This window comes from Homarus americanus, unplaced genomic scaffold (genome assembly GCF_018991925.1).
Source record: "Homarus americanus isolate GMGI-L3 unplaced genomic scaffold, GMGI_Hamer_2.0 scaffold18547, whole genome shotgun sequence".
NCBI classification, from domain to species: Eukaryota; Metazoa; Arthropoda; class Malacostraca; order Decapoda; family Nephropidae; genus Homarus; species Homarus americanus.
Window position 1 is genome coordinate 1,012,877 of NW_024725521.1, and position 16,594 is coordinate 1,029,470.

At 36.2% G+C, this 16,594-nt stretch overlaps 1 protein-coding gene across 8 annotated transcripts in view; it reads left to right on the top strand.

Moving 5' to 3' along the window:
- Window positions 1–532: 532 nt before the first annotated feature.
- Window positions 533–16,594, top strand: part of LOC121865213 (protein kinase C-binding protein 1-like) — an 88,114-nt gene continuing 72,052 nt past the window's right edge. For 7 of the 8 annotated variants that reach the window (XM_042364552.1, XM_042364553.1, XM_042364554.1 and 4 more), the window contains exons 1-3: window positions 533–682; window positions 6,974–7,422; window positions 16,317–16,492. In XM_042364552.1, coding sequence (XP_042220486.1) covers window positions 7,009–7,422; window positions 16,317–16,492 — 590 coding nt within the window. In that variant the 5' untranslated portion in view covers window positions 533–682; window positions 6,974–7,008. Of the gene's footprint in view, window positions 683–744; window positions 986–6,973; window positions 7,423–16,316; window positions 16,493–16,594 lie in introns of those variants that run through there. The other variant, XM_042364548.1, reaches the window with a different exon arrangement.

Here is a 16,594-nt window from a genome sequence, read left to right on the forward strand (position 1 = left end):
GTCTCGCGGCAGTGATAATACACTGTGTCCCGGACGTGTGCACTGCCGAGCAACAAACATACACATTTCCCAAGCCGTTGTTCATTGACATGCCCAAAGTTGCATCACTCTAATAACTGGAACGGCAGTGATAAACGAAAGAAATCCCTAAACAAGTAAAATGATCATCCGTAACAAATGCACAGTAAGTCGATGACTATAAAGTGTAGAGATATAAATACAAAACACGATTTTGTTACTTTTCTTTTGCCCCAGAGGACGCAGCGTCGCCAAGGCCTCTCACTTTGGCCCATTTAGAATAAAGAGACTATATTTATTGTTTAATGACCATGTTATATTCTCTTTTTTGCTTTCTTGTTGAATAACTCATGAAATTTCCTCTCAACATGTGTGTAAGGTAAGGAGATGTGGCGAGGGGCCTTGGTGAGGGAGGGAGTCAAGTCCCCTTCAATCGCAGGCTGCTGTCATCTCTACGTAGCTAGGGAGATCGAAGCGCCGAGGCAGGCCAGCGGCGCCGCTATAAGGCTCAGAGTTGTATGGCTGAGTGAGGGACACTAGACCTTATGACCCTGTCCGCGGGGAGTGCTCGGCAAGGAGACCGCTCAGTACACAAGTGTGATGATGGCGGACGGACGCGCGTCGCTTATTGCTCCTCTCTCAAGATAACTTATCACTTACCCAGGTGCGTCAGATCTTATCTCAGTTCAAGAATAACCTCGAAGTACACCCATGAGTTGGTTGAAAAGGTTTGTGGTGGAGTGAAAGTGGTGTGAAGGGTAGTGGCAGTGTGGGAGTGTTGGCGGCGTTCCCAGCTAGCAGCGACCACGAGTCCTCCTCACAGTGAGCTGGGCGGTCACGGCGCACCACCACTCACACTTTCCTCTTACTAATGGCTACCAGGTACATCCCCGACCCCTGCCCCAGCCATATTGCCCAACATTTCTCGGAATTTAAGGTGTGGCGGACCGTTTTTGGTTGATTGGAGGTAGGTTGTTGTGATGGATCAGCTGGGCTACGTGAGAGCAGGTGGTGGTGGTGGTAGGGGTAGCTGGTGGCTTCAGTGAATCAGATGGTCAAGTAGGCGGGTGATGTGGGCAGGCTAGTACAAGCTCCACCTCCACCACTTGATGACAGCCATAGTTGTTCACCTCTATGTTGGACGGCTGAGGTGTCTCGGCCCAGTAATTTCATGTTAGCCTTTGTGTGCATTGCTTTGTTTATGTTTAATTAATGATCTCTTTTTATTTAAAGGATATGAGAAAGGAATTAAATATTTTAAACACATTTATCTTATTATTTATCACTTCAGATTGTGTTTCCTGGCAGCTTTACATTTTATTAGAGAACTTTGATGGCAGTACATTTGTTTTAATATGATATCATTGCTTAATTCATTTTCAGCATTAAAGTTACCAGCCAATATAGCTACAGTATCAACCTTCACCCATTATTGTTACATGTGGCCCTGTGAGTAATATTTACCTTATAAAGTTAATCATTTAAATCCACAGTAAAATATTTTTTTTAATATTACTATTTAGTGAGAAAATGAAAGTTAGGTTTTAGTAAAAAAAAAATCAATTATCTTCATTTAAGTTTTAGATGTGAATTGATTTTCAAGAATTTAAGAGAGGGTTATATCCGTTATTGTCAATGTTTAATGTAGGCTGTGTTGTTTAATGTAACGTTGTATCAGGTCAGGGGAATTGTTTTTAACACTTATAAAGCCTAAAGCTGTATGGTAGCAGATGTGTACTATACCCACCTTGTATATAACTATGTATGTCTAGTATGTGCACACCAGCTTGTTTGTTTTGAGTATATTTTTCTGAATGGTACACGTTAATCAACCAAATCAGAGCTAATGGCCATAACAAATGAAAAGATTATACAGTACGGTATTTTTATAAGCTGGAAGATACCTGGCACACGTGACACCCATATCATGGTGTAGAGTCACATATTGATGTGTTTTTGGGTGAAGAGGTTAAATGGGTACAAGAGTAGAGTCAATATTACACCCCATACACTCTTGACTTGTGTGTACTATAACCATTGTGTTTGTTGTGGTTATGTGCTAAAGCTGTGTATACACTGGCGTCAATACAGCCGTGCCAGTGTGAGTAGGAGTAGTTAAGTAGCACTGTACAGACAAGACTTAATACAGTAGTACAGTAAGCTTTAACATTTACCAGTTTCCTTTATTTTTTTGAAAGTGAAAGTAATTGAGATACTTTGTTAGCGTAAAGAAACCAACCTTTCTCCTTATGAACCAACTAATCCTAACCTACCAAATACACAAAATAATGTATGATAAGGTAAAACCTTAAGGTTAGGGCTGGTTCAGTGGTGCACCCAGGAACTATATTCTTCATCTTCGTAGAGTACTGTATGAATAAAAGAAAACATTTCTTGTATAAAAATAAACATTTTATGAAAATAAAGGCAGAAATAGATTGAGCATAAAATCTGTGACATCATAACAAATTGGCTAATATGCCTCCCTCACCAGGGGTTCCCAGAGATGTGCTCCTGAGGGGCCAGTTTAGGGCAGGCTGTATGGTAACAGTTTCTTTGAATAATACAGTACTGTATATTTCATATGGTTGTCGTCATAATATCTGTACTGTATTTGGATTTTGTTTATGTGATCATAAATTGTTTCATTTTAATATATTGTACTGAATAGAATGCAAATCCAGTAAAGGAGTAAGAAAAATGTAAAAAATGTCTTTGATCCCATCTCTTTACAGTTGTATGAGACTGTGGTGCTCAAGAATTTCTGCCAGCAGACTAAAGGAACCGACCAAACTTTACTTAACCAGACTAACTTGACAAAAGAACCTCAGGTTATTACAGTACTGTACAATATTTAGTTGGTTGGTTTTATGAACTTTCAGATATAACTTATTTCTCTTCAGGACAATACAGACATGAACCTGTCATTCTTATGTACATTTTTGTAGCTGTGTTCTTGTTATTTTGTACATTTTATTTTTTTAATTTTTAATCCAACCAGACTTATTCTATGTACTGTATTAAAATGAACTTGTACTGTGTGTGAATACCCCGTTAAAAATATTTTGCAAGAAGATTAGGCAACAAAGCTTCTCTATTTCACATCATTAAATACCCTTATGCTAACCTAACCCCTCCAAATAGCACTAGGGTGTGTAATCATCTCGTGAAATAAGCTGAGGTTACTCTTAATATACCCCAGTAGAGTGATAAGGTGTTTTATAATAATTTTCTTTGGGTAAATATACACTACTTTACTGTAATTATCAGGTGTCTCCAAAGTGCCGATGCTCTCACTAGGCCCAGCCATGTCAGTCTTATTTCTTGCTATTTAAGCTTTCAATTTTAAATAGTGTGAAGGTTTTGTTATTCTCATGTACTGTACAGTATTTCATTATTGAGAGTACAAGTCTTTCAGTTTTCGTATCTTGCTCAAACTCTGTGTTGTCTTGAGAATTATGCCTTTATCTAGAGAAAAACCCAAACCTATTTTTCTGGTCTAGATGGTTTTTCAGTGAATTCTTCGGTAACTGACTAAAAGGAGACTTCTTAATACTATACTGTACTGCACATGTACAGTTACTGTGCTTATAAACATTCTCATACAAGACAGAAGTCTCACTAAGAATTATATTTTCTGATTATGCAAGAAGTTTTAATGTTTTGATGGTAATTGGCAATAGTGGTCTAGCCTTAGTACCAGCTTGAGGAAATTTCTTCAAAGAAGATGAAAGCTTGCTGACCACGAGAAATTGACAATAAATGCAGGAAGAATATATTTTGTGTAATTTCACTTTACAGTTTTTTTTTATTTTCCATCAGGATGATCTGCCATGTTTACGTTCTGTGATCAAACTTTGATTCTTTTTATAGGTTTTATTTATTTTTTAGCTACATTTTATAAATACTTTTTCATTAAATGAAGAAAACTAACCCATCTAACCTAACACACCACAGTTGTTATTTTCTATTTTATTCTTCTAATATAAAATAATTATCTTTTTTTTTTGGAGAGTGCTATATAATATAATTTATTGTTTATAAAATGAAGAAAACTAAGCTAGCTAAAATAAGTTATTTTCTATTTTATACTAATAAAGGATAAAATTCCTATCTATGGAAAGAATCATTACCTACAGTCTAAACATGGCATGCATGGCAAAGTTATGCTTCACAGACTTCCTCCGTCAATTTCAGGTGTAAAAATTGACAATATAAACACATTTCTCGTGCATCCATGTCATTTACTCGAGGTAAGATGGCTTTTGTCTACTATAGAGAGATTTGCTCAAGTTGATAGTAAGGCTGGACCACTCTTGTTAAGTATTACCAAATAAACAAACTAAAAGAAAATGTTTGAAAACAGTAGTGCTGACTCAGACATATACCTGTAGTACAGTACTGTAAAAATTGATAGGTGTTTTGTAGGATTTGGGGCACCAGTACAGTTATGGCGTTCACTGCTACTATGCTATCATCTGTGTTTGTATTTGTGGTAGGATATGGTTATGTTGCAATGTGTGTATAGAAGGCCAACATGCCCAGTGCTCTGGCCATATGATACAATATCCCAGCACATAGATCAGCTACTGTATAAGATAATTGTATGTAAGATCTGCACTGATGCATATTACAGTCTTGTAGGAGTGAGTTGTCAGGAGTTATTCATTTTCTTATAGATGACTTTGGTCTTTGTAACTCTGGATTACTTGTTGTCTTGGCTTATTTGTACACTTTATTTATGTTCACAAAGAACCAAAACTTTCGGTCTGTGATTCATTTAGAAGTTCTCTCTCAGTCTTGATTGTGATGCACCTCTTGGTCAAAGTCTTCATCTTCTGATGTATTTGCAATTAGTTAATTTTACCACCACACCACCCCGTTAAGCACAGTACTGTGGTGTCCCTCAGGACTCATTTACTTTAAAACTCGGGTTGAAACACGACAATCCTCTTCAAGGGACGATCTTGTTTAATAATACGGGCGTCATGATAACCAATTCCCTTTGAGTACTACAGATAAGTGAATGATATGATTGCACTCTGTAGATAGATAAGGCAACATTCAAATGGTAAAATGTGATACCTTTAGAAACTGTTTCTCAAATTGGTTACAGTACAGTACTGTATTTGTAGCCAGAGGCCAGTTTGGGGTGACTCATGTATCATTTGACCCAAAGAACCATGAAGTGCTATAGCTGGGTCCTATTCTGAAGATTAACCACTTCTCTTGTGTGTACAGTACTGTAGTTCATAAAAGGGGGAATGTGTGCTAGTTTACTGTAGAGAGGCTAAGTGTCTGTTTCATTTGTTTTTCAATGTTATTTTTGGAATAAGTGACACAGTTCTTGGTTTTGTACATAAAATACTAGTGATTTTACCTTGGATTTTGCAAGAGTACAGTACAGTAATGTTCAGCAACATCCAAAAAGGGGGCAGGTTAGAGAGTTGCCATCATAACCTATCCACATGGGTGTGTTTTATTAAACAGTTTTCTCTTAGTTGTTGGGGACCTGTTGGAGAATTTTAATGGGAATTAATTGGTAAAGTGTTAGGTTATATTATAGAATGTACCATCTCAGAAGAGGTTATGGGTCCATTTTGATTCCCACCTCTTGAATGACCAGAATTTTATATGTTTGTTCATGCTGTGTACTACCATTGAACTTGGCAGAACTTTCAAGGGGGCTTGGTAGTTGGTTGTGTCAGTTTAAGGTCTTATTAAGAGCAATCGAGTTCGTTCATACTCCCTAATATGGACTACTGTACACCTCACCTGGTGTTGACACTTGACCTGTAATATTAGTTGTTAGGGTCTTTGCCAAGGCAGGAATGGGGAGGTTAATGTACATTGCTGTCATAATCATGTAACAAATACAGTAGTTTCTATTTTTTGCTTGCAGTTTAATGTTACGTGGATGTGTGTTGCTGTATGTGACTTTGATTGATGATGTAATCCTTTTTTCTTTCTTTTTTATTTCAGTTTATAAGTGTTTCGTTTCAAATGAACTCAGTGGTCTGAATTAGTACTTGGAGTTCTTGATACTTGCCTCAGTCACTCTGAACCTGGATTGGGGTTAATGGGGTTTCCTGTTAAAGGGAGTTTGGCAAGGAGACCTTTCATTTTTCCTGTGATTGAATTGAAGTTTGTTGTATGGGTGATAGCGCGGTATATTAATATTTTCTCTTCCCTGCTAGACTGTGATCTTCTTCTGTAGATTTATAAACTACTTAGCTATAGAGCACACCTGTGTGTGTCTACCCCAGCCTTGTAATACTGTGTTGTGCAGCCCAGTATCCTGGGAAAAAATTCATCACAATTCTGAGTTTCACCCCAGCTGTGGCACCTTCATAGTCCTTAGGTTGAAGCACTTATGCGGGAAGCTGTTCATATAGTTATTCATTCATTAGTTCACATGTACGAAATACAGAAGAGCTTGTGGAAAATTTACAATGTTATTGTTGGTATCAGCAATATGAATTATGTTGTCTTTTGGCAGCAATCATTATTGCCAAATTCTTAAGAAAAAGATTATTGTTCATTAGATAACTACAAGAAACACAATAGATTTTTTTTATTACTGTACAAAGATTAGATGTGTAACAGAAGCTTAGTATGAATGATCATTTTGAAATGTTTAAAAAAAATATTTAATGAAGGCTGTTGTCAAGATGAACAAAAGTATCTTTTAGGGCTGATGACATTAAGATGTATAACACACGCTACTGACTAGTGATTGTGTAGGGTAATGCTTTATCCGGGATTGTTACTATATACTGTACAGGTTTTTAATGCTTAATAAAAGTACAGTACCTGTACTGCTGTGATAACATACAACACTATATGCATGGTACATTTTGTTTACTTTTGTTGTTTACCTTAGAGGCTGATACAGTACTTTTAATATTTAAGTTATAATTGATGAAATATTTACATCAAGTTGGGTTCATTGCAGATTTAGACGGCAGTTACCACTTCAGATGCAATAAGATGTCAGAGTTAAAACCTACTGTAGAAGATGACTCTGTACCACTTAATCAAGACGCGGTTGCGGAGGAGGAAGAAAACCTCAGTGATATGGAGTCCCACACGGGGAGTGAACGTGATGCCATGTCCGAAGCAGGTTCAGAAACACCCTCCATATCGGACAAGTCTAGCCTCCGCAACTCCCGTTCGGCTTCCAACACCCCAACTAACACGAGATCCACCAGAAGTCGAGATAATCCAGAATTTGCAGCCAAACAAAAATCATTCATGGCCAAAGTTCAAGCGGCAACAGCCGGGATTGAAAGTGGAATGATGAGACCGGATACACCGGGGAAGAGGAAAAGAGACAGTAGTGCCTCCTCCATCCAGGGATCAACTAAAAAGAGAAAATCAGGGAAAGCAGATAATAATGGACAGGTGAGTGAGTCCCTTCTTGTTTACTTACGTGTGATGTGATTTAAATTTTACGGAGTGGATTTCTCTGGCATCTATCATTCTATGTATGGTGATGGAGTGGTTTTTGTACTAGGCTGGTGGTCCATCCATCCCAGGTTTGAATCTTCAGTAAGGAGGTACATTAATGTGTGATTGGTGTTTGCTGTGAGCTAGAACTGTGCAGTACAATATTAGTAATATGATGACATCCCCACCAGCCCGTTGTCAAAGCCCAGCTAGCTTACAAATGTCCAGATATTAGTGGAGGATACAGTATAACTCTCCTGTTTCAACCGTGTGAGACACCAGGCTCACATGAGTGTCAACCTGGGTTGACTTGTAAATGTTCCCTGAAATATACTAGGTAAGTCTAAATTAATATAAGTTACTTTGTTAAGGCACACTTCTATGTGTACCTTTCCTATTTCATTACAAAGTAAAAATGCAAATGGTGTCATGCCTTTAAATTGAGACTATAATTATCTCTTACTGCTACTTACCCTGTACAGTTCTTGTCTGTGTAGCCAGTTGCTAACTGTGGCAATACTCAAGTACAGCTTAGCTATATTAGATGAACACAACTTTATTGTCTGGGGGTGGATCAATGGGTATAGAAGCCTCCAATAAAGGTGGGGAATTGTAAGGAAAATCAGCGTGCCAAATGTAGAAAAAACCAAGAAAGGGCAAAGACTAAAGGTAGAAATTCTGCACCATAACTAACTTGCTACACAGCTCAGCTTTTACGTTTACCTACAGCCACTAAACAAGACTTCCTCACACTGGCAGTACAGAAGGTAAATAACTCAAATTATCTATAGTATTAATTATATTGTAAGGGGAAAGAGAGGACAACACTAAATTATACAGTATTACTCCTCCATGAGTGGTTGACCCCTGAAACCACAAAGCTGTGTTGATATTTTTGTATCTTAACATGGTGTCCCTGAGAGCCCTGGCAGATATTCCACAGATTGATCAGTCACTATAAAGTTATGGCCAAATACTGCTATAGCATGATGTTATGGCCAAATACTGTTATAGCATGATGTTATGGCCAAATACTGTTATACGTAGCATGATGTTATGACATTTATTATTAATCACACCCCTTACTTGGTAAATTGAAATGCATGTTTCTAAGTGTACGGTAACTCAGAGGCATCTGTGATTTGTTCCTGTGGAAGATACTGGGCCAATAACATCAGGGAAAGGTAAGGAGTGTTCTCATGGCAACACCTGTGTGAGGATCCAACACAAAGGTGAAATTCATGTCATTTGACCAAGACATCCACTGTAAAAGTGGTTAATCATAAACAAAACTAGTTGCAGTAAAAATCACAAAACTGTAGTGTGATATTAAAAAACTTACTGGGATAACTGGTGAGGTCATGAACAAAAATAACCTGAGTGGAGAAAGCTATTGAACACTTAACTTTTACCTGTTGAGATGATGATAAAGGGAGTTAACTGGACACAAGCAATGGGGATATTTCATATTTTTGTGAGTATAATGTTACAGAATCATGTACTGTAAATTCCTCCTTTATGAAGAATTAATTAACCAGAATTTGGTTAAACGACCTTTGTGTTTTAGGATATGAAAATTTGGCGAACAAATTTATTAAATTTAGTAAACCAAATTTTGAATGAGTGACAGCTCTTGTGGCAGCCTGAACCCCAGCAAGGCTCACACGCTATTTACTAGTCTGGTTTCAGGTAAATATACACTTGGATCTGTGTTAGTTTTTCACTTAAACAATCAGAAGCTTAAATTCATATTTTAAAAATATTTCCCACTCAGGATGCCTGAGAGGGAATAATAACCATGAAATAAGGTGACTGGATATTATTGTTCATTGTTATATAGCCTTGCCATCTTTCTGTCCTATGTGAGTGCATCATAATGTGTGCACACACACATACCTGTGAATCATAAATGTGTGTTTACACTAGTCACTTATGTTTTAGATACAATATTAAGGAATACCCAAACAATCCTTTTTAAGTGGAAATTACTTAAAATATATACCGTATAGTAAGCGCAACTTAATCAACACCAGTTTTGTGAGGTGAGAAGTGGTGGTGGGTGTGAGGGAATGCCTTTGTCAAATTAAGTTTACTGTAAAGGTATTTAAATGCTTGAGGCTAGAAATACCACCTCATGTTGGCTCTGACAATGGTCATGCTGTATCAGTGGGGGGCCAGTGTAAACTTATTTTCTATACCAACTGTGATAGGCCAACACAACCTCAGCCTTGGTGGGTGCAGATTATTTAGTTTCCACCATTACATCATTATTAAGTTTAATATTAGTGTGGGTTTTTGGGTTGAAAATTTGGGGCTGGATTGCAGATGAATTTAGAGATTATTGTAGCAGATGAATCTTGATGAATCACAAGTTGGGGGACAAATGGGGGTTGCTTAAACTTACTTTACTGGAGTGTCACTTAAACTATTTGGTTTCACTTGTATTTATCTATACAGTTACACTTAAAACTATCATTTGTTTCTTGGTTTAAGCACTCGGAATAGAGGATGCAAGGTGGTAGGCTGGGGGTTACTACCAATTCTGAATCCGAGTTGTAGGGTGAGTGATGGCAGACCCACGGACCCGAGTCCGACTTGGGGGCTTACTGTAGTAGGTTTTTCATATAACTCGGTGAAACCCTGAGTATTGAACACAAGTACTCTTGAACAACCAAACAGTTACGAGCACAGTACTACCTCATGATTTATTTAGAGAATTATCTAGTAGCATGGTTGACCCTCTGTTCCAAGGCTTGTACAGTATACTTAAATTAAAATTTTTCATTGTCACTCAGTAAATTAGTAGTGAATTCATCTGTGTCTTGGCTAACAATGCTCTGAATTTATATTTGTTTACATCTAATTTAAGATTTTTTGTGGTCTATAACAAAAAATTCCCTTTTCCTTGTCATAACCACCACTGAGCAGTAGATTCAGTCATCCTCATTAATCACACCTGAGTGTCACATTTTAAATACCTACTATGTGCTTCAGGAATTATAACTGGAGAAGAAAAAACTAACTTTAAAGATTGTCAAAGGAAGACTGTTGGTAGCATGTTTCGATAAATTAATTACTGTTATAAAGATAATGTAATTTTAGTGCTGTGACATATTTTGAGAGTACAAAACTGTGCAGTATATTGATTTATGTCTTCAAGTGTGGAGCATATGAGCCTGTAAACAATGATACTTTATTTATTGATTTTAAAGTCCAACTGAGACCAGTGAAGTAAAAACTGTATTATAAGAAAGAATTTTGTTTGGTAATTTAATCTTTAAACAAATATTAAATATTTGGTTTGGTGGTTAAGTTCATAATTTGAATGAAACAAATTGAAGAACTGGCTGGTATGAGAAGTTAGCACATTTGTAGTCCCCTAAGAAGTCCAGTGTTAGGTGGCAGAGAAGTTGAATGCTGAGCAATATAATCTACATAATTATGATGCCAGTGTATAATGCTTTAAAGCAACTCTATTATTCTGTCTGTGTATACATGCACTGCAGCTTAATTTTGGCCTTATCATTGTCAAACTTGGTCTTTATGTGAATGTCCACCTAAGGGAGGCAGAATATGGAAGGATTGACAGTCAGTGGTAGTTGTTTTAAAGGAAGACAAAAAGGTACCCAAGGCAGAGGTGCTTGTACTTAAAGACTTCAAATAGAATATGGTGTTATGAGAACCACTGGAAGGTGTGGAGAGTAGGGTGGATAATAGTACTGTACTAGAAAGTGGGGTACAGTGGTAGGAAGGGAAGGAAAATTGTATTATCTGTCCAGTTGTAAATCTGGGAATGAATGGGACAAGCTTTTCAACTATGGCTTTTAAATAAAGAAAATATAATATAAAACTATAAAATAAGAAATATGAGGAGCATGAGTGTGTACAGTATGTGTGGAGGCAGTGGGGGTGTAACTACGTCCTCAGCTGGCCCAGCCCAGTTGCTTCCCCCCTCCCCCCTATGTGACATCATGGCATACACACAATGTAGTGTGACAGCTGGGTGACTGCCCAGCTGAACTGTGATGTGTTGTCCAGTGGAAGGTTTGAGTGTGGAAGCAGTTTTTTTCCATAAAATATGTGCTATTAATACCTATTATATTTTATGGTGTGCTGTGTATCAATTTTATTGTTTATCATAGCAATTTTTTTTCATTTTTGACTTTTGGTGTTAGTAAATCAATTGTTCAACTTCAAAACCACTTGTAATAAACTCTTTTTATTATTAATATTAGGGCATACGGTACTGAATGTTTACTGCTTTGGTGTTTGAACACAACCACATCATTAGACAAAGAATACCTGTTCTGTACTGTATATATATCATATACATGACACACTGTAGTGCATTATATCCCCTTCATTACTGGACGTCACTTCTAATATTTTATTGGCTAATGCCTGGTGATTTAATTCAACACAGACCCCCCAAAGGTTAGAATTAGCAGCTGCAGTTGCCAGACTTCCAAACTGCTTAATATAGAGACACTTATTACCTCATCATTATCATCTTCATCATTTTATTGTCATTTTCTACACTTGTGTGTGTTAGCTGTACTGCACTTGAGAGATTTACCTCCCCATTCAAAATGGAGTTTTTATGTGCCACTCTTATAAGCTATGATCCGTGATCTAACCTGGCAGCTTGCCACAGACTAGAATCTTGTCATGGCTCTGAGGACAGACTACAGTATTTTTATGCTGCTATACTGTACAGCACTGTATTTCCTGTTTACTCTTATTCATCAGCTATATGGTTTAGGTCAGGTATAATTTCATGTTTGAATATATCATTCACAAAAGAACCATAAAATGTGATGGGTAGGGATCAGAGTCAGACAGTTGCAGTCATTCATCTTCAGCATGTCCTACAGTACAGTATTTAGATTTGAAATTTCCTTTTGAATTTAAGTATATTATAAAAGTTGTTGGCTGTAGTAAATTATTTTATCCTTCATATTATACACTTTGTGGCCTTCCTGGCACTAGTCATCACCTCCACTGTGGTTGAGTAGAACCTTACCACTCACTCACTATTACTCAAAATTGTTCAGTATTTTATTGAGAAATTGCATTCTAAATATGTTTTTATTTTTCTCACACCAATTTGAAGGAAATGAATTAATGTAAAATGTGTTAAAACAATTTAAAATGATCACGAGTAATTGAGAGATTGCAACTACCCGTAATGATATACATACTGTACATGTATTTTATATTTTGAGTTATTTTACACTTATATTTCCCATTAAAAATTTAATCATGATTTGCATAAATAAAAGTATAAAAATCAGTCAGACTGATAAAATAGACTTAGCCTGAAAAAGGAATGGGTAAATAAACACAGACACTTGCTTCATCCATTTGCTTTAGAATAACTGAGAAATGCAGCTGCCAGACATACAAAATAGATGCGAACCTATTCCGATAGTCACATATATTCTCAGTGCTTATATGTATAATCTCATGTAAAAAATGTAGAAATAAACTATTCATACACATTTGTATATGAGAATCTTGAAGTGGAGTATATTAAAACTTTATATGCTTATGTGTGTTGGTAGTGGGAAGGTAAAGACCATGCATGCAGTATTAGGGAGACCTGCTCCATTATAGCTCACACACACCCCCTTTTTTTATAGTGCACTATGTATACTGTACAATGTGTTTTTAAGTAAACCATACACCTCATACTTATTTTTAACTTTTAAATTAGACATTATAGGTCTAAAGGTACAGTATATCTATCTGGGTATTTTCTCCTACCCCTGACAGTATTCCCCATTAGACCTGGCCTGTGTCGCTGACAATTCTTTGTGGTCGTGCAGAATTGCATAACAACCTCCATTGTTGACGAGGGGTTACTGTACTGTAGACCACCTAAGTTTTGGACAGTGCTTCTTGATTTAACAAGAATTATGGTCTCTATTTACGATTGGAAGACCGGCTATATTTTTTAACATGATATTTAATGAAGACCTTGGTTGACATATCTTATTCCACCTGAGGGCTAATTTGGCTAAAGTCAACAGCAGTAGAAAAATATTTTCTCCCCCTGTGTCTTATTTGCCTATCTATCTAAGTGTTGAAATCTTTACCACTCTCTTCTGGTGGTCACCACCACATCTCTCAGTGTGAACAACTTGCTGCTCTGGTTCCATGGTTGGCACTTCCCACAGTAGACATTATTTACAAGATATTTACTATACACTGTACTTAAGTTTCTCATTGCTCAAAGTAAACATCTTGTATCTATTTACAACTCCAAATATTTCGGGGACGTGCAAAATTTTCTGTATTACCGTGTACACAATGATGAGTTTCAAAGAATTGTGTATTTTTCATATACAGGCATGTGTGTGTGTGTGTGTGTGTGTATATATATATATATATATATATATATATATATATATATATATATATATATATATATATATATATATATATATATATATATATATATATATATATATATATATATATATATATATATATGAATGAAAATTTTAAGCTTTGGGGATAACTTTGGCAACTGTTTCAACTTTTATTTTAATTTCCTTTGTCAGTTTCAAATATTTATTTATTTTTTTTTTTAGGGGGGGCGGGTAATTGTACTGCAATTTATACATTTTATAGTCATTATGAATGGAAAACTAAATACAAAAATAATAATGCTTTCATTTAGGGGTGAAGAATGGAAGTTATTTGTAGAACTTCCATGAAATCTCTTGTGGCATCCCAAAGGTTGAGAGAAACTACAGAAATGTTAGCCTGGATAATTTTATTATATTTTTTTGTTCAAACTGTTAATTTCTGCCTCACCAGGTAGTGTCAATTGGTGTGGTATGTTAGGTTGGTTATCTATTCAGGGACTATTCATAACCAACTACTGTACTGTAGCTGAGGTGCTATACCTAAAGTGTTTGGGAAAATTATTAAATTTATATTACTTATGGTCTTCCTTGTATGTGACGACACAGTAGTAATCTGTTGTTCCTGTCTACAGTTTCTTCTGACTTTTTTATCTCTATAGTTGGATGTGTCCTCAGGTGTTGTGTTGTTCATGTCACATTCTGGCTTTGTTCCATTTACTGGAACCTTTCATGATTACTTCATGTATTACTGTACAGGTATTCTTTATAATTTTGGGTGCAAGTAAACATCATTTATGCCATTTTTTAGCATTGTGGACTTTGTGGATATAAAGTTGAGGAACAAAGCTTCATACAGCACAATGCCGAGTGAGGGACAGTGTCAGTGTTGAAATAATTTTAACCTTAGCATGACTGCCAAGGTTATGTAGCTATCTCATTTTACCGTTCTTACAGCGTCATTGATGAGAATAGTGACGTGAAGATATCCTGTAGTGACCCCTATTGTTATAGTATAGTACTTTTAATTACTCGTAGGCTAATGACCATAATAATTTTTTTAATAATTTCCAGTAACTATTTAAGGTTGAAGGTAGTGAGCATTGTCAGATAATAGATATTGTGTAGCTAGAATAAACCTTGTATAGGCTATTAATTTTACTAAAAGTTTTGCAAGTTATTTAGAGGCATATGAGTCACTCTCTAGTAACTTGTGGCTTGTTGTGTTATCACTACCTTTTTGTGAAGAAGAATGCACCCTGCATTTACCAAATGTGTGTGTGAATGTATTTCTTTTTGTAGGCATATTTAATTATGACGTGTTGTCTGCTGTAAGTTCATTTATATAAATATGATTGGAATGTTCATCTAGTTAAGTTTTCAGAAGTGGCTTGAAATGAATATACTGTACTGTACAGTATATGGTTAACCTTGATCTGGAGTTTATACCTTGAATATTGTTTTCCTAAACTAGTAACTGGTTGATATTGTATATGTATGGTGCACCAGCAAACTGATTATTGGCATGGGGTTTGTGTTAGGTGCCATAGTATGATTAAAGTTACTCACACCACCAAGTATCAGTTTCAACTGGCTGATCTCATAGTACCAAACATGGGGCACCCTAGCCTCTGCCTCCAGTACCTTCAATTCAGACTGGTGCCTTGTTCATTGCTACATAAATAAAACCTCTTCCCTCATGCATCTGATTCCTTATAATCTTTCTTGGGAATAATATCACTTGTAAAGGTAATTTTGCTTCACCAGTCTTCCTCAACAACTTTTCAGATCATTATCCTCATTTATTCCATTTTTTATTGTCTCGAGGTGAACTGCATGAAGTCTGATAAAAGTAATGAGATGTGAAGTGCTTAGTATATGGTTGTGTTGCTGCCAAACTTTTGGTAAAAGATTAAAAAACACTTATCCAGAAATTTTCCTTGTAGAAAACTGTGTGAAAAGTAGACAGTCTATCCTTACATATTATTTACAGGTACTGTACTTTGAGACAGCTCAGGGCTACCAGCTCTTAACTCTTGTAACTGTTTCTATTTACTTGAGAATAGAGCAAGATAGACAGACACCTCTGCTCTGTCCATCTGTCATTACTATTAGAGTTATCACTACTGTATACATTATGCTGTTAAACCCTAAGAGGGATTTTTAAGATAAATGTTGAATTGTAGAGGAGGAGCAATATTTTTTCTAAATTGTTGAGCTATCCAGCATTTTAAGTTAAATACTATACATGTTTTGACTCTTTTGGTGAAGATTTAACATGAAACGGAGTTGACTGATATTGTGATGGCACAGCTTGAGACTGCCAAGATGAAGAATGATTTACAGTACAATGTATACGTATATATAAATATACACAAGTGATACATTTACTGTATTTACTGTCAGATTGTATTATTTACATTGCTATTATTTTACCATGGTCCACAGTTAAGGTTCTTTGCCTCTTTTTTTTTTCAGGATTACCAGAATGATAATTATTGTTGGGAATGTCATCGAGAGGGAGTTTTTATCTGTTGTGAAATGTGTCCGAGAGTTTTTCACTTGAAATGTGCAGGGATGGAGAAGGAGCCCGAGGAGGATTGGGCCTGCAGTGAATGTCATGCTGTAATGCAGGCAGAAAATATTGAAAACAGGTTAGTTCCTCATTATTGTTGTGTAACATTGTACTATAGTTAGGTTTTCCTTCTATTTTCATTATTGTCCCTTTTAATTCTGTGAGACAGCCTTGAGAATTA